Source organism: Chlorocebus sabaeus, chromosome 20 (assembly GCF_047675955.1).
Source record: "Chlorocebus sabaeus isolate Y175 chromosome 20, mChlSab1.0.hap1, whole genome shotgun sequence".
Taxonomy (NCBI): domain Eukaryota; kingdom Metazoa; phylum Chordata; class Mammalia; order Primates; family Cercopithecidae; genus Chlorocebus; species Chlorocebus sabaeus.
In genome coordinates, this window is record NC_132923.1 from 15,216,109 (window position 1) to 15,234,806 (window position 18,698).

General features: G+C 40.5%; 1 protein-coding gene across 1 annotated transcript; it reads left to right on the plus strand.

Annotated features, from left to right (window-relative positions):
* Positions 1-59: 59 nt before the first annotated feature.
* Positions 60-18,494, plus strand: PRKAB2 (protein kinase AMP-activated non-catalytic subunit beta 2). The gene is made up of 8 exons (XM_008019334.3): positions 60-199; positions 460-638; positions 5,042-5,208; positions 6,024-6,117; positions 6,343-6,463; positions 10,698-10,831; positions 11,480-11,548; positions 13,661-18,494. Exons 2-8 carry the CDS (start codon positions 483-485, stop codon positions 13,736-13,738), a joined length of 819 nt encoding a protein of 272 aa, XP_008017525.1. The 5' UTR covers positions 60-199; positions 460-482; the 3' UTR covers positions 13,739-18,494.
* The last annotated feature ends 204 nt before the right edge of the window (positions 18,495-18,698 follow it).

Here is an 18,698-nt window from a genome sequence, read left to right on the forward strand (position 1 = left end):
GCCCGGGACGCCGAGGCTGCAGGCCGCAGGGAACGCGCACGGGGCCGACTCCGCGCCGCCGGCCTTGTAGCCATTTTAGGAGGAATCGCTGATCGCCAGCGAGGGGTGCGGCTTCAATTTCAATAACTTTATTGGTGGCCTGATCTGCAGAACAGTCATCACTTCAGTGGCCCCTGGAGGAGGGAGCGCATCGCCCGAGGTGACTGGGGTGGGGGCGCCCCTGGCAGTGAGCGCGAGGACGCGGGGGAGTCCCGATAGCGGGTTTCCTGACTAGGGGCAGCGAGGGTACCGGGGTATTTGCAGGCATTCCCGCAGGCCAGGAGGGAGAAGGCTCCGGGGCTCGGCTTCCCTGGGGCGGGGAAATCCCTTGCCCTGTCCCAAGGCGCATGGGCGGGGCCGGGGGGCGCCCCTGACGCGGCTACTGAGGTGTTCCCAGCCCGGTGTGGTTCTCCGCGGTAGGTGGTCCCCGACGAGCTGCAGCCATGGGAAACACCACCAGCGACCGGGTGTCCGGGGAGCGCCACGGTGCCAAGGCTGCACGCTCCGAGGGCGCAGGCGGTCATGCCCCGGGGAAGGAGCACAAGATCATGGTGGGCAGCACGGACGACCCCAGCGTGTTCAGCCTCCCCGACTCCAAGGTAAGCGTCCCACGCCCGCAGTTGGTGGCAGTACTGCAGCGGGTTGATTTCCGGGCTCCTCTTCCCTTTCTTGGTTCTTTTCTGCCGCGCCGAACCGGGCTATGGTTTTTTGAATTAAAAGGATTTTTCGGGGACAGAGGTGTTGGATGGTAATTCCTCTTGCAGTGCCGCCTCAAAATAGGATAAAGAGGCGGAGTTCTTGTTTTCCTGGTGTTCTGACTAATCTGTTGGCCACATTTTTAGGATGGGGACAATAGACATCCCCAATCCTTGGTTCTTCCTAACATGCACGAGTGGCTCTCCTCTATAGCGTTGCTGAATTTGTAGTTTGTTAGCCCTGGTGGACAACTTCAGAGGGTAGGTTGCACGAGTTGCTGACCATAGGTGGTAGTTTCTCACCTTTGCCCAGAGGTGGCTACATGAAATTCTTTTTCGGAAAATTTCTATGTATCAGTATCATTTTTGCCCTTCTAGCAGCTCTGCACTTGTGATCTTCCCTTTTGGCACGGCTGTAAGCAGCAACTACTTGCTTATTGAATACTTTCCCCTAGTCTTGGGGATCAATTAAGGACATCATTTGGTTGACTGCTTAATTTTTGTCCCATACTTAATAGTTGTGGTGGCTGAGGCTGTGCCTCTTTCACGCCCTGCTGCTGCTCCGCAGGTGGAAGAGCCAATGATTCCACGACTTGTTTACTCTCCAGTAGTACTTCAAAATGTTGCATGGCTAAAAAGCGACAACCCATAGCTGCCTTGAAGACCTTGCTCTCAATTCCAAGGACTTTCAGGAAGAGCCAACTTGTTTTTTCACTCTGTAAGAAAGGACAGATGGAGCTGATAGCAGCGATTACCATTCTATTGTTTCTAATCGCTTTTAGAGCTGTCAGCATGAAATACATGTAGTTTCTCCAGGTAGACTGACTGGATGAGATAGAAAAATGGAGGGCTTGAGGAGATTGGGAAGTGTTTGATGTTTCCTGTCATTTCATCACTTCCCAGGGAACTGGGGCTTTAGAGAGTGAATAGAGTATTATTTGTCATATTGGTAGTACGTGGAATTTGGATTCCATGATTTATTTCCTTGGATCTCAATTGATAACATCATCACAGCCAGCAGGAACGGTGGCTCACGCCTGTAATCCCAGCACTTTGGGAGGCCGAGGCCGTTGGATCATTTGAGGTCATGAGTTCGAGACCAGCTTGACCAACATGGTGAAACCCCGTCTCTACTAAAAATACAAAAAAATTAGCTGGGCGTGGTGGTGCATGCCTGTAGTCCCAGCTACTCAGGAGGCTGAGGCAGGAGAAGCACTTGAACCTGGGAGGCGGTGGCTGCAGTGAGTGGAGATCCAGTCACTGCACTCCAGCCTGGGCGACAGAGTGAGACTCTGTCTCAAAAAAAAAACAAAAACAAAAAAAACCAACCATAATCACAGAGAAGTGAGAGTGATTAAAAGGAGCACTTATTGGGGTTTATTCTCCACTCTTATTTGGGCTGTCTACAAGCCATCTGAATTTACTTATTCAAAGCTTTCGAAAGATGTACTGCCTCATTATATTTTTACCCTTTTCCTTCGCTGATGACTCAGGATTTAAATACAGTGTATTTGTTGAACTGTGACTGCAGTAATTGGTGTCCTGATTAAAAGCCAGGTTGCTCTGTCTGAACTGGGGCCTATTTTGTATTATTCTTATCTCTCACATCAGTCTTGGCATTTGTGAATTAAGAAAATTATTCATATAATTTTCAGATTGTCTGAAAATTAGTTCACCTAATTCCTAAAGTCTCATTTAAATCTAAAATTTTATAGTTCTCAATCTACCCTCTTTACTTCTAACCTCAACATTTTACTTAAACATCAAACTCTAGTTCTAATTGTTGTTTTGCCTCTTTTCCTGGTAGTTTTGCTGAGTAACTTGGAGTAAATAATCTTTCAGCTCGTCAGCCGCATTCATTCCTACTACAGAAATGTCATGTCATAAGTGGAAGGGCTTTCCTCCAAAGCTAGGCATATTAATAGTTTGTAGCTTTCAAATTCTAAACTGAAAATCCTGTCATAAAAGTAACTGATAGAAACAGTGGTAAGGGGGCCTACTTTGCTAAGCCTGCCTTTTTCAGTGGACTAGTTCAGTGGTTCTCAACCCTGTTTGCACGTTAGAATCACCTCAGATTTCTTTAAATACTTTTTGGAAAATTTTAAACATTGTCAAAGTAGGGGGAAACAATATAATGACATCTATATACGTGCCACCCAGTTTGAACAATGATCAGATCTTGAATGAACATATAACATCTATACTCCAGTCCACTATTCCCCCACTAGTTATTTTGAAGCAAATTCCCAGACGTTATATCAAATATTATTTTATCTGTAACATTTTAGGATGTACCTCTAAAGATGAGAGTTTTTTGTTTATTTTAACATAATCACAGTATATCTGGGAAGCTTTTTTTCTTTATTTTAACATAATCCCAGTATTATCTAGAAAGCTTTTTAAAAATAGATTCCCAGATCTTATATCAGAATCTGAGGGTTATTCTTAGGCATATGTCAAATTCTTGATTCTAATGCAGCCAGTTAGGCAAGGGTGCATCGTTCTGATAATATGTAGTTTTCTCTGAAGTCAATTCCTTATGTGAAAGTCCTTTCAATTCTCTTTCTCTATTTACTTTGGATTATCCTGCTGCTGATGTCTTATGCTGTAGTTTTGAGGAATATCAAGAGAATGTATGGAGGGGAAACTATGTCAACCATTTTGAAAAGAAAGCCCAAATGAATAAGCTAGTCCTTAAAAAAAAAAAAGAAAGAGAAAGAAAAACCCCATATTATTCTATTTAGTAATATTTAGGCTTAATACTGTACAGTCTTCTTCACCAAAGTCACTTAAACCAGTCTAAAACAGGGGTCAGCAATCTTTCTATAAAGGGCCAGATAGTAAACAGTTTAGACTTTGTAGACCATACAGTCTCTGTTATAGCTACACAATTCTGCCACTCTAGCATGTAAGCAACTATAGACAATATAGGTAAGCAAGGCAGGTATTTTGGTTCATACCTCTAGTCTCAGCTTCTCTGGAAACTGAGGTGGGAAGATGGCTTGAGCCCAGGAGTTCAAGGCTGCAGTGAGCTATGATCACACCATTCACTGCATTCCAGCCTGGGTGATAGAGCAAGGTCCTTTCTCAATCAATCAGTAAATAAAATAATAGGTAAACAAACGGGCAGAGCTATTTCCAAATAAAACTTGATAAAAGCATCTAGCTCACTGGCTGGCTGCCAACTCTTGGTCCAAAGGATAGTAATGAAAAGAAACTGGAGTTACTGTTTTTACAATCCCACAAACCTCATTTAATAAGAGAGCTACTTTTGACAAAGGAAATTGTATTTTTGATCTCTTGCTCCTTGAGGTTCTAGAATTTTTATTCCTACTCCTGAAATAATTAGTGTAAACCTGGGATAGGGGAGTAAGTAAGATTTCATAGCCGCTTCTCAAGTTTTAAGAAATCAGTGATCTGGTTTTTGAATTTTTAATGTTTCTTCTTTTTGTAACTTGTTAGCTGAAATAGAGTTTATGAATTACTTATAAACTAGAATTTTGATATCTCTAACTTCCATTACAACTGGTAATTGAGAACTATTCATATTTGCCTATAAAAGTATATGGCTGACTTAATTATTTTTTACAGAACCATACTTTGTTTTCATTTTTTTCTCTCTCTCTTAAAAAAGACTCAATAACGGGCTGGGCACGGTGGCTCACGCCTGTAATCTCAGCACTTAGGGAGGCCAAGGTGGGCGGGTCACGAGGTCAGGAGATCGAGACCATCCTGGCTAACACGGTGAAACCCTGTCTCTACTAAAAAATACAAAAAAATTAGCCAGGCGTGGTGACGGGCGCCTGTAGTCCCAGCTGCTCGGGAGGCTAAGGCAGGAGAATGGTGCGAACCCGGGAGGTGGAGCTTGCAGTGAGCTGAGATCACGCCACTGCACTCCAGCCTGGGTGACAGCAAGACTGTCTCAAAAAATAAAAAATAAAAAAATAAGAAAGACTCAGAAGCATATCATAATTGCCTGCCTATGAGTTAAACTAGTGGTAGGGAGTTAGTTTTTTTTCTTTTTTTTTTAAAGGAAGAGTCTAAGGCTGTGAAAGGGTGAGTGATATAGGTAGACTCAAAAGTTAAGCTGTGATTTAGGCAGTGCTTGAGCATAGGCCATTTGACCATTTTTGGTCCTAGATGAGTTCTTTTTCTATAATTTGTTCAAACTCTGATTTAGTTGCTAATTTTGGGGTTTATATCCTTAGCCAAAGCCTAGCACCCTTCTCTACTCTAGGAAGGAGAGTGACCTTTTTAGAATTCTTGGGTCACAGTTTATTCTAGGGATGACCTACTCCTTCTTACAGCTCCCTGGGGACAAAGAGTTTGTATCATGGCAGCAGGATTTGGAGGACTCCGTAAAGCCCACACAGCAGGCCCGGCCCACTGTTATCCGCTGGTCTGAAGGAGGCAAGGAGGTCTTCATCTCTGGGTCCTTCAACAATTGGAGCACCAAGATTCCACTGATTAAGAGGTGACAAGTATCTTGGTTGAATCTAAGGGTCCAGGAATAGAGACCTGATTTCTTTTCTCAGAAGAGAGACCCAGCTGGACTACTTTTCTCCACCTGCTAAGGACTCTCTCTAGAACATATCTCTGTGGCCACTTAGTGTATCTGTGGGATTTTTTTAACCTCATAGTGAGTCAGAGGTCTTTTATCCCTTAGAATTTCATTGCCTCAGAGGGATTCATAATAGCTTTGTGACTACATTCTTTAGGACTGTGTCATACAAGTCCTGTCTATGCTTGTGGGAAGTCTTCTGTAACTGGCTGAGTCTTGTTGCTCTGACTTCTACACTAAAGCAAAACACATTTTGAAGTTCTAGGTAGTCATGTTATTTGTTGCTTCCAAAGCAATAATGAATGATTTAACTGGTTGTCAGAATGAGCCTTTGTATGGTAGTTCATTTTCCAGAAAAGGTTCACCAAAACAAAGTACCTTGAGGCACTTCTGTATCCTGAACCTACCTATCTCATTTGCACTGCTGAGGAACTTGTTCTACTGAAGCAAAATAGTTATACTAAGGTGAACCATTTGAGGGGATTAATGTTTTTATTATTCTTTTCCAGATATTGGTTAAGAACTAACGTTGTTGGGAGGAGCTGGTAAATACATGTCCAAGATGATACAGAAAAGGAGAATGGGTTTATATGTTGTTTTTTACACCAGGGATACAAGGCTTAGGAATCTGGGAAATTATTCGTATGATACTATGATTGCCATTTGTTTTTTACATTCAGTCTTCTAAAAGAAACTTGGCCTGTTTGCCTTTCTTTTTTCTTCTGTAGCCATAATGACTTTGTTGCCATCCTGGACCTCCCTGAGGGAGAGCACCAATACAAGTTCTTTGTGGATGGACAGTGGGTTCATGATCCATCAGAGGTAAGGCCTTGATCTCCAAGGGTAACCATTGACTTAGCAGTCTCATTTTACCTGTCATTTCTGTCAAGACTGATGGGCAACTGCCCCTCTACACTGGAGGATTTCTCTCTTGATAAAATGTGGAGGTGCTGAGTACAATCATGTGTAAATTTTAGTAAAAAAGGAAGGTTGGATGGGAGAGAGAGATTTGAAAGATTCAATAATTTTTTGTATTCACTGTTTCAGCCTGTGGTTACCAGTCAGCTCGGCACTATTAACAATTTGATCCATGTCAAGAAATCTGATTTTGAGGTGTTCGATGCTTTAAAGCTAGATTCTATGGAAAGTTCTGAGACATCTTGTAGAGGTAATTTTGTAGTATTTACTCTCTCTTGCTGTGTCTTTCTTGTAATGTATGTTCCTTCCTAAAAGTTGTTTATGTGTGTGTATATATATAGAGAGAGAGAGAGAAAGGGAGAGAGAGTGGGGGGCGGGGGGAGGCAATAGAGACAAAGATATTTCTCCTATAAATATTTAAGTGTTTTCTTTGCAGCAAACATACACACACACACACACACACACACACACATTATAACCACTAATGGGCTACAGCCTATAGTTTGAAAAGCTGTTTCTAGTAATATTTCAAGTTTTCCACTGACCTTTGATGATATTACCCAGCAGAGGAGATACATGTATGTAGTTTGTTCGGTATGCCCTATCTTAATCCTGCCAGTTTGAGAGCTCAGTTAGCAGTTTCATGATTTTATGAGGCCCAAAAAGTGTGGGGGAAAAAAAAAAAGAAAACCAACAGCCTAGGCAATATGGCAAGACTCATCTCTACAAAAAATTTTTAAAACTTAGCCGAGTGTAATGGCACAAGTCTGTGGGCCCAACAACTTGGGAGGCTGAGGCATGAGGATTACTTGAGCCCAGGAGGTTGAGGCTGCTGTGAACTATGTTTGAGCCTCGACACTCCAGCCTGGGTAATAGAGTGAGATCCTGCCTCAAAAACAAGACAACCACTGCCCCCACCACCCCCCGACAATTCTGTTGTAGGTAATTGAAATTTTGTAAGTTTTTGGTTTTAAAAAAAAAAAAAAAAAGTCTTTGGTAGCGGAAAAGATCTTTACACTTTTATTTCCTATAATATTACTTGATCCAAGGCCTTCATCTCTACTTACAATTGCTATAGTATCAGAGAATGTTTTGCTAACCACACTTGTAGTTACCATTTTGTTACTTTACAATAAGAGCTAAGACGATCTAAAGAATTGTGCGCTGTATTCCCAGTGAGCACCCTTCTCTCTAATGGGTTCAAAGCCTACCTCTGCTAACTAGTTTTGCCATCATGAACAAATGTCTCAACCTTTTTCATTCTGAGTTTCTTCACAGTAAAACCAGGGACTTACACTTTCAGTGATTCTCAGCTGAGGAGGCACAACACCTTAAGTGGAACATATTTGAATTTCAGAGGAGAAGGGTGGCTTTGCTGTTTCTAAAGGAAATTATTGCCTGGGCACAGTGGCTCAGGCCTGTAATCCCAGCACTTTGGGAGGCCTAGGCGTGTGGATCACCTGAGGTCAGGAGCTCGAGACCAATATGGCTACCATGGTGAAACCCTGTCTCTACTAAAAATACAAATTAGCCAAGCGTGGTGATACAGGCCTCTAGTCCCAGCTACTCAGGAGGTTGAGGTGGAAGAATCGCTTGAACCTGGGAGAGGGAGGTTGCAGTGAGCTGAGAAGGCGCCACTGTACTCCAGCCTGGGTGACAGAGTGAGACTTCGTCTCAAAAAAAAAGAAAAAAGCCTGGCGTGGTGGCTCATGCCTGTAATCCCAGCACTTTGGGAGGCCGAGGCGGGCGGATCACGAGGTCAGAAGATCAAGACCATCCTGGCTAACATGGTGAAACCCCGTCTCTGCTAAAAAAAATACAAAAAATTAGCCGGGCGTGGTGGCAGGCGCCTGTAGTCCCAGCTACTCAGGAGGCTGAGGCAGGAGAATGGTGTGAACCCGGGAGGCGGAGCTTGCAGTGAGCCAAGATCGCGCCCCTGCACTCCAGCCCGGGCAACAGAGCTAGACTCGGTCTCAAAAAAAAAAAAAAAAAAAAAAAAAAAAAAGATTTATCAATAGTGTAGTAATCTGTTGAGGAAAATTTTGAAAATGTTGTTTTCATCATATAAGCTCAGAAGGTTAAACTGGACATTATTTTTGACTGGTAGGACAATAATTTAAAAGGGTTTAAAAATGCTGAATTAGATTATGAGGATACTTGTAACTAATTTTTGTATTATATGATTCTGGCTAAGTAACCAATAAATAATAGACATGTAATCATAATTATATAGAGAGAAGACTAACATACTTTTGATATTTCCCTCTTTCCCCTAATTTCCCAATCTATTGAGGTAACGCTTATAATCCATTTTTTACTGGGAATCTACAGATAATGGATTTTAGTCTGCCCTCATTTACTATCTAGTCATGTATGTAACTTTAGGCAAATAACCAATTTGTATTTATTTTTTTTCTGGTGAAAAGGCAATAAAAACTATTTTGTGCATTTCCCAAGGGTATTTTGTGGATCATGTAATGAAATAACAAAGCATGATACTTTGTAAAGTTTCAAGTTCCATATGTTTTAAAGATAGTATTTAATATCAGAGTATTCTTCTTTTTTTCCTTTTGCCTTATATGTATTTTTTTGTTTTTAATTGACACATAACAATCGTACATATTTGTGAAATACAATGTGATGTTTCAATACATTTCATATGTATAATGATCAAGTCAGGACAATTAGCATATTCATCATCTCAAACATTTGTCATTTCTTTGTAGTGATAACATTCAAAATCCTTTCTTGTAGCTATTTTATTTTGTTACATTATTGTTACCTATATTCGCTCTAGTGTGCAATAGAACACTGGAACTTAGTTCTTACAATGAATTTGGTGGCTCACACCTGTAATCCTAGCACTTTGGGAGGCTGAAGTGGTACGATCACTTGAGCCTAGGAGTTTGAGACCAGCCTGGGCAACATAGTGAGACTCTGTCTCTACAAAAAAATCAAAAAATTAGCTGGGCATGGTGGCATGTGCCTTTAGTACCAACTACTCTGAAGGCTGAGGTAGGAGGATCGCTTGAGCCCAGGAGGTCAAGGCTGTAGTGAGCCGTGATCAAGCCACTGCACTCCAGCCCAGGTGACAGAGCAAGACCCTGTCTCAAAAAAGAAACAATAACATTTAAATAAAAGATATTATCATAATATATTTCTCTTCATTTTGGTATATTTCCTTCTATTCTTGTCTGCATACTTTTTTCGTTTTTTTGGAGATGTAATTTATACATCATAAAATTAACTCTTAAATTGTATAACTCAGTAATTTTTAGTATACTCGGAGTTGTGTGATTATCACAACTATCTAATTCCAGAGTATTTTTATCACCTGCAGAATAAACCCTGTACCCATTAGCAGTCACATCCCATTCCCTCCTCCCCTCCGCCTCTGGCAACCACAAATCTTGCTGTCTTAAGGATTTGCCTCTTCTGGACATTTCATATCAGTGGAATCCTACAAATTGTGGCCTTTTGTGACTTGCGTCTTATCATCATGTTTTCAGGATTCATCCATCTTGTAACCATGTATCAGTACTTTGCTCCTTTTTATGGCTGAATAAGAACCCATTGTATGGATATACTGTTTGTGTTTATCCATTCATTAGTTGATAGACATCTTGATTGTTTCCACTTTTTGGCTATTATAAATAATGCTATTATGAACATACAAGTTTTTGTGTAGACATGTGTTTTCATTTCTTTTGGGTATATACCCAGTGTATAATTGCTGGGTCATGTAGTAACTTTATGTTTAACTATTTGAGGAACTGCCAAACTGTTTTCCAAAGAGGCGGGACTACTTTACATTCCCTCTAGCAGTGGGAATAGTGTGAGCGTTCCAATTTCTCCATTCCTTTGTTGACACTTGTTACTGTCTGTCTGTTTGATTTTAGCTGTCCTAGTGAGTATGAAATGGTAGCTTATTATGATTTTGATTTTGCATTTCCCTAATGACAGTTACATACATTTTGTCCTTATTGTTGCAGTCATTATTGTATTGGTTGTCTTAGGGGTTTATAAACTTGTTGTTTGGCTGGAAAAAAAAATCTAATCTTTTCCCATTGTTTGAAAGTTACAAGGCATCTTCACATCCATTATCTAATTTGATTTCCTCAAAAACATCATGAAATAGGGCAAAGATTATTTTTATTTTATGAAGAAACTGACCATTATGGAGGGATTCTTCCAATGTCTCCTACAACTGATAAATGTAATAGCTCTTCCTTGAGCCTAGGTCTTTGAGTCTTTATCTCTTTGTCTCCCAAATCATGTTGCCATGTTGAGGAGCTTCATGGTTTATGTCCAGGGGACTCGGATTTTTTCTCCGGTTACCTTACAGCTGTAGATCCCACAGGTCACAAGTTTGTGATCCAGGACTTCTACTATATTTAATGTTAGCTGCCATGTATTGATAACTTTTTCCATGCATTCTTACTAATTCTCCAACTCTTTCTCATATTTGTATAAATATCTTTCAGACCTTTCCAGCTCACCCCCAGGGCCTTATGGTCAAGAAATGTATGTGTTTCGATCTGAGGAAAGATTCAAATCCCCACCCATCCTTCCTCCTCATCTACTTCAAGTTATTCTTAACAAAGACACTAATATTTCTGTGAGTATCCTCAGTATTACTGGGGCTTCTGGGAGTGTCTAGGACCATTTGGACTAAAGTTCAGTGATCCTGGAGGTTAGGATGATTACAGAGGTGTGTTGAGATTACAAGTCATACACATATCAGTAACATTACAGATTGCCTTTTTCCAGTGCTGAGTCACAGCTGCTTCAGCCACTCATACACAAAATCGTAGTTGTCTCCTCATCATAATAAAATCAGGATCAGAGCTATGGACTTCTGTTTGAGCACAGCATGAAGTAGTACTTATCATTTGGGGATGTACAAAAAAATCATAAAAGTTTTTTTGTATATAATTTATGTCCCTATTCAATCTACTTGATTCCTACTATGATTATTTTTGCCTTGTAACACAACTCTTCCTTGTGTGTTGTGGGCAAGATTTTTGTTTTAACTCTCTTAAGGAAGATTAGTAGATGCTGAGGCATAAGATTTCTGCCCTGGACTGATAATTTTTCTAATTTTCTGTAATAGGATTTTATTATTGATACATACTGGAGTGGGTACATTATTGAAAAGAGAGAACGCATTCTAGTTTAAATTTCTCAAAGAGCTCTGAGGAAGAGTAAGCTGTTTGGTTTGTCTGTGCCTTAATTTCATTTAGTAATTTTTTTCTCTCTCTCTTAGTGTGACCCAGCCTTACTCCCTGAGCCCAACCACGTTATGCTGAACCATCTCTATGCATTGTCCATTAAGGTGAGTGGTGGCCCTGGCTCTTCACAGAGCTCCCTGGAATGAGAGGTCAAGGGTAACATATGTTCTCAGTGGTTACTTTCTCTGCTATTTCATTGAAGCTGAAACTGGCAGTAATGATCAAATTATAGAAGAACTCTCTTTTTTTAACTAATAGGTTGTTTGTTTTAAAATCTCAGTCTCTGTGTTCTGGCTGGCTGAATTGCCCTCTGATAGGACTTTTTTGCTGCCCAGTTATTTTTTGGGTGGCTAGAATCTTTCTACCAGCTATTTACTTAAGTTTCAGTTCATAGCATAGGATTTATTCTGCAGAAAAAGCAGGTTTAGCTTCCAGTTCAAATTTAGCTTCCAGTTCAAAGAATGCTTTAATGTGATATTAAGGCTTTCACTTTTTTGAAGGTGGAATTGAGCTACTTTCAGGTGCCTCATTCATATATATTCAGGTGCTTGCATGTCTCCTATACACGAATTAAAGGAGAGATGTGACCAGATTTGCCCTGTCTCTTCAACTCTAGAGTCCTCCTTGATTTTTCTGCTGCTTTAGAGTCTGGGTTGAAAACAGCCATTCTGTTCTGTCTTGTTGTGTCTTTGTGGTTTGGCTATTGGAATAAAGTTATATAGCTCTGTGATTATCAAACCAGGCTGATTATCATCAGAGTCTCCTGGGGGAGATTGTAAAAATACAGATTCAGCAGCTCCATTCCTAGAGATTCTGAATAAGTGCATCTAGGATGGGCCCTATGGTTTTTTTAAGCTGCTTTTACTTGGATATATAGCTGGATTTGGGAAATCACTGATACAGCTAACAAATTATGTGGTACAATATAACACTTAAAAATATATTATTGAATTTAATTTTTGTAATAACCTTGTAAGTATTATTTTTAACCCCTGTTTTATAGATAAAGAAACTAAGGCTCAGAGAAGGTCAAATTGCCAGTAAGTACCAGAGACAGGACTGCTGAGGTCAAATCCTCCTATGCTAACTTCATATTCTTTCCTATATTACCATTATGCCAGGTCTTTCCAAGTAGGTTTTTCTCACCTATTCCTCATTTCCATAAAACCTGTGGAAGTGTAAAAGTGAATTTTTTACCTGCCTTGCTTCTGTCGTATTTAGGCTTTGTGTCTACTCTGGAGTGTTAACGCCTTCCCCCATAATAGAGTATGGGGGAAGGTAGAAGGATACACTTGTTCTTAATGGGATTTGCTTAGGTTCTTTGGGATCTGATGGATTTTGCCTCCTGTAACTGCTCGTTGGGTGTCATTTAATTTACCTAGGCTTGCCATCTCCTCCTGTGGTACATCTGTAGTCTGCAACACAGCCTGGGAAATGGTGCCTCTTGCTCTCTTCTTACTGGTTCTGACTCAGGTGAAGGTGTTGGTTATTGTGGCTCAGCTTGGTTCAGACCCATTCCTGATTCTCTCAGATTGTTTAGGCGGTTTGGAATTGATCCATTGGATTGGGTGTCTTTCTGAAGAAGATTTTGGCATGTACTTTGTTCGAGGATGGAGAGGGATTCCTAGGTTCCCTCTAAATCAGAGAGATCTTTTTGAATTCATCCCTGGCATTAAATGGAGGTTAGACCTGCTTTGGGACTTGGTCCCTGGCATTAAATGGAAGTTAGACCTGCTTTGGGTCTTAGAGATAGTTTTTCAGAAGGATTGTTTCTTTTTTTCTCATTGTCTTTAAGACTTTCTTCTAGAAATGGATGCCAGAATATTTCTTTCTTTTTTTTTTCCTTGCTAGTGTTAGGCCCAATATTAGAATTTAAAGTAGGGAAGGGAGCAGGGTAGGAGACTAATATTTCTTCAGCACTTTTATATGTCAGAAACTATGTCAGATATTCTCATGTAATCATCAGAGCCACATTAATGGTAGGTGTTATCTTTTGTAATGATGAGATAAAAAGACTTGGACACACTAAGTAGATTACCCAAGGCCACAAGTAGAATGATGACAGGAGTCAGAATTGGAACTAAAACTTATCTGACCTCCTTCTCTTACATCAAACTATCTCTGTTAAAAGTGAGTGACTGAAGGACTGATGGCTGGGAAGAGCTACCTACTATCTGAACTAATGAATTAGCTGCGCATGTTTCTTTTCCTTGCAGGACAGTGTGATGGTCCTTAGCGCAACCCATCGCTACAAGAAGAAGTATGTTACTACTCTGCTATACAAGCCCATCTGAAGGGATCTCTTCTTGCCTCCAAGGATTCAGGAGAAGCATCTCCCTTGCCTTTCTGGACTGAACCAGTCTTACCTGAGACTGGAAGGCTGATTTGCTTTGAGGCTGATATGTGTGTTTCAGAGCCTCTGAGTAGGACGCTCTGCTTTTGCATTTGATTGCAGATGAGAGCTTTATGAGTTCATGGAATTTATTTTAAGAAAAAAATATATACATATGAGAAGAAGGTAAATGGAAGCCTCCTAGCCCCAGCTAGAAGTATTATTTCTGCCTATGGGTTTTCACCAAGACCTGTTTGGGGGCGCTGCAGGAATAACTATATAGGAAGCTTTTTTCCTAAAACGAAAGAACAGCAAACTCTTAGGATCCTTGTTGGGCGGAGATTCTATCACTGCTACCTTGGCTCTCCAAGGAATGGGCTTGTGCTAGACCGCTGCCCTACTTAACAGCTGCCTAATTGCAAGGGCAGCTTTTCTTGCATGGGTTCTCTATATTCCCAGAGTATGTGGCACAATGTGTGTTGTTTATATGATACCAGATGCCCCACAAGAACCCTTTTTCCTCTCATTTCACATTCTTCCTTTAGTAGCCTCCTTCAGATCCCATACCTGACCCCTCTCTAACACAAAACTCACTGGGTAAGTGACTGAAAAGTTTTGTGGCCCCTGATCCACCCCAGACACTAGGGCTGTCAGAAGGTCCCTTTTTAGCCCAGCACAGGTGCAGGCCACTTTGTCATGTTTGTTTTAACTTCTAAAGGAAATATGTCTCCGCATTATAAGAAAAGCAGAATGCAGAACATCTACTTTTTTGTTTTAGTTTGGTGCCAAGGCTCAGGCTGTATTGGCAAATTCCCGAAAGTTTTCACACTTTGCCTGGCCCTGCTTCTGTCTTTTCTCTCTCAGCAAACAGTTCTGAAGGTAGGAGTGGAACCAGGGAGTACTTTCACATCTTTCATCCTTGAAAGATTTTTATGTGCCTGCATTTTTTTTTAATTAAAGAAATGCCTTTTCATTGGTCTTAAGAGACTGCATTGGAGAATTTCAGGATTTTGATAAATGCTTCTTCATATTTTCTTCTCTAGTCTAGCCTTCCACATTCTTAGATCAATATGGCCAACCCTGTACACATCACTACACTAAACACTGCTCTAGATAAACTGCTCAAGTTCATTTAATTCATTTGATGCACCTAAAGGGTTCCCTCATTTTAAAGATTGTCAGGCCAAGAAGCAAGAAAGTATTCCTAGTATTCCCAACCATGAAAAGTATCGTTCTTTGTACCAAGTGTTAACAAAATCATTTTGTTCTCCTGCCTCTTCTTTTTAAAGGGTTTGACGATTAAGTGGGGTCACTGAATTCCATTTGTGAGCTGAAAAGTATTCAGTCCACTTTTGGGGTTCAGAGATAAAACATTTTTTCCCAAGTAGCTGGGGCTCTTCCATTTTACAGATAAGTCAAATAGTACTAAAGGAGGCTAAACTATTGATGAATGAGAGACTCCCTGACTGCTCAGATGAGCCTAGCCACAGGGAAAGGGCACCTACAGGTCAGTTTAGCTACCTCCTGTCTTTCCCATGCAAAGCTGACAACGCAGTTGTCTTCGGACTTGTAGACCTCTTGGATTCCAGGTGTGATGGAGTAAAGTATGGGATTGTTGTTTTGCTGAGGTGCAAATAACTAAATGCTTTGGTGGTTAATTGCTAAGAGTAAATACTACTTTAACCATCCAAGGCCACCTTCTGCAGCAAAAGGCTTTTGTGGAGAACCTTTTATGTTCCCAACCACTTTTTGAATGGTGTGCCATTTAAAAATCCAGGCCAGATCCTATTATAACCAACTCTCAGGATTTACAGTCTTCAGTTGTACTAGAATTTTGTTTTTATCCAATACCCATTAAATAAGTGGGCCACTTAGGAGGATTCAAAATCTTGGTTGTTACATGAAGTTTGTTATATTCATATTTCTTGTCAACAGTATTGAAACGTAATATCTATGTGTTCGTGTATGACAATTTTTACTCCACACAGTAGAGTGGGGCAGGAAAAGAGATCTCATCAGTTTCTCTCAGGCCTGAGGCTTTTGTGAAATGGGTCTGCCCCCAGTGACAGTAGGTTTTTTTATATATTTTTTTGAGACGGAGTCTCGCTCTGTTGCCCAGGCTTGAGTGCAGTGGCGCGATCTCGGCTCACTGCAAGCTCCACCTCCTGGGTTCACGCCATTCTCCTGCCTCAGCCTCCCAAGTAGCTGGGACTACAGGTGCCCGCCACCACGCCCAGCTAATTTTTTGTATTTTTAGTAGAGACGGGGTTTCACCATGTTAGCCAGGATGGTCTCGATCTCTTGACCTTATGATCCACCCACCTCGGCCTCCCAACAGTAGATTTTGATGCTAGTGACCTTCAGATCTTTCTATCTGGAAATGTGCAGAGAGTGTCAGTTTCCCAAGTTCTGAGGTAACTCTCAGCCAGATATGAAATGGGAGCCCACCAGCTGGTATAGAAAGGAATGGGTAGGAGGCACTGGGTGCTGACTCATTCAGCACTGGGTGCTGTCCCTTTTCTATACTGCTAATACATCCCATGGTTTTGAGAAGACTTATCTCAGTCTATTTGGAAGAGAGGGAGGAAGAGAAGGAAGTAACCCAAAGTACTACTCATTTGTCCTTGTGTGTTGATTAGTTAAAGGGATAATTAATTTTATGCTGAGGAGAGTTTGACAGATTTTGAAAACGAGTAAAGGCAAAAAATTTTTTTAGCCTTTATTTTGCCTGTTGACATTTTACAGAGTCAAAGTAGGCAAAATAAGAAAATAGCTCTTCATGAGGGCTGACCCTTAAAGAACTGCAACATAGTTTTGGAATTGTGGGGAAGAGAAGAGTGACTGAGCTGAGGAGTAATAATAGGAGAATAAAGTCCTGAGTAACTTAGAACTGAAAATGTCCTCTTTTGAAAAGAAATGAAATCAGACACCACATGGTGGTGTCCTTGGATCTCACTGTACAGAATTAGCAGTGTATAACCATCTTCCCTTTGCATCGTGTTCCAATTCTCTCCTCTTTCCTTTCCGCTCTGCTTTAAGCTCATTTGTCAGGCAGACTTTACCAGAGTGTCAGACATTATGTAAAACACATACGTTAGCCATGCTGCTGGTATGGAAAAATTCCACACCATGATTGTTAGCCTTCTTTAAGCTTGAAATTGAATGGGATTTAACCATTCTAGGCAACACCCCTGAAGGGCATACCTAACCTCAATAATGTTGGCTTGTGAAACGTATGCTTGTATGGTAGAGAAACTTTGTAAAAGAAGAATCCAGGAGAAGTTTGTGAGGATCCTACAAACCCAGGCCCACTTACTTTGCTCCAATTCTTTCTAGTCTCTTGTAGATCTAATGGGTCTGGAATAAAAACCTGGAAAAGAATTAATATTCCATGTATGCTGCTGAAATGAAGTTAAGTTTGGAAAGAAGTGATACCTCTAGACTGGGTTTATATTAATCTGTGATATAAATGAAGAAGACATACTAATAGAACTCCCTACTTTTAATTGGGGAAATAGGGCTTTAATCATTTTGACCTCAACTAAAAATGATATGCAATAGTCTATGTTTGTGTGTGTTTGAAATACGTTCTGTTCTCAGAGATTTCTACATTCTCACGTTCTAGTGATTTGGGGTGTGGGCTTAATAGCAGATGTACAGTGTATTCCTGCATAATTCTGATTCACCCTTAAAGCCCAGTGCTTGCTGTCTTCTACCAGGGGTTGCTGACTCCAGTTACCCATGGAATGCGGGACCTGGGAGGGGTAGCAATTAGGGTCTTTCAAAACTCTTTGGATCTTAGCATTTGTCTCTCCTTAAGTGCCAGTCACAATTGGATATGGAAGGACTGTGATTTCTGCAATGAACCCAAACTGTTAGAGTAAAAAGCCAAATCTTTTTTAAATTCTATGAAAGAAGGGAAAAAAGAGAAAAACTCAAGTCTATTACTTGCAGTAACTACATTACAGAAATTACGTAACACATGGCAATTCTTAGCAATGGAATCCCTCTAGGATTCTAGTTTGGGCTTTGTCTGGATTTGCTTTTCTCAATTGTACTTTGAAGTGATAAGCTTTGTTATAAATTACTTTTTTATTAGTTCCAATATTAGTTGGAGTTAACTTGAATTGTATGTAGCACAGCACTTTTGCAGTGAGATTGGTGTGAAATACTGAACACTATGGATTTTGTAGGTGTCAGGTTAAATCATCAAGGGATACCTACATTAAGTAATATATTAGGTATTGATGATCTTACTTCTTTTCTGTTCCCCTCTACAAAACACTTACCTAACCCAGCTTGTGGTTTTAGGACAGCCAAAGCTCACTGTGGTGGGTTAGTCCTAATCGCTACACAGGTTTCATATATGAGACTTGTTTGAATTTTGATAAATTGGAGCATGTTGGTTGGTATTACACAGCAGCATTTCAAATGAGTGCAGCTCTGTGTCTGTCAGAAAGGAGAGATAAGACTAATTTGAAGGAAATTCAATATGTGAGTCCTCTTTTTAATGGTGCTTTTTGTAACCTTTAATGCTGAGATACAGAGCTGCTTTTCAATATTTCATAAAGGAGTGGCAGACAAGAGTGGATTTTAAAGCTGTTCTTCAAATGTAATTTGTCACTGGACTCTGACACACCTGGAAATTATATGATATGACACATACAGAAATGTGGGTTTTTTCCGTAAACTTTAATAAAAGTATTATACAGCAATAATATTTGAGTTATTGATTGATGACTGATTATATTATCAAGGTCTGTTTGCCTTGGTGTCTCAGGGCCTAAAGAATGTAAGCTACAAGACAACACATTTGAAAGAGAGGAGTCATGGGGTAGGGGACACGAAGTCCTTCTACCTATCACTTTTTCTCTTCTTTTTGTTTCGGGCTATGCCAACATTAACTATAGGAACGCAGACTT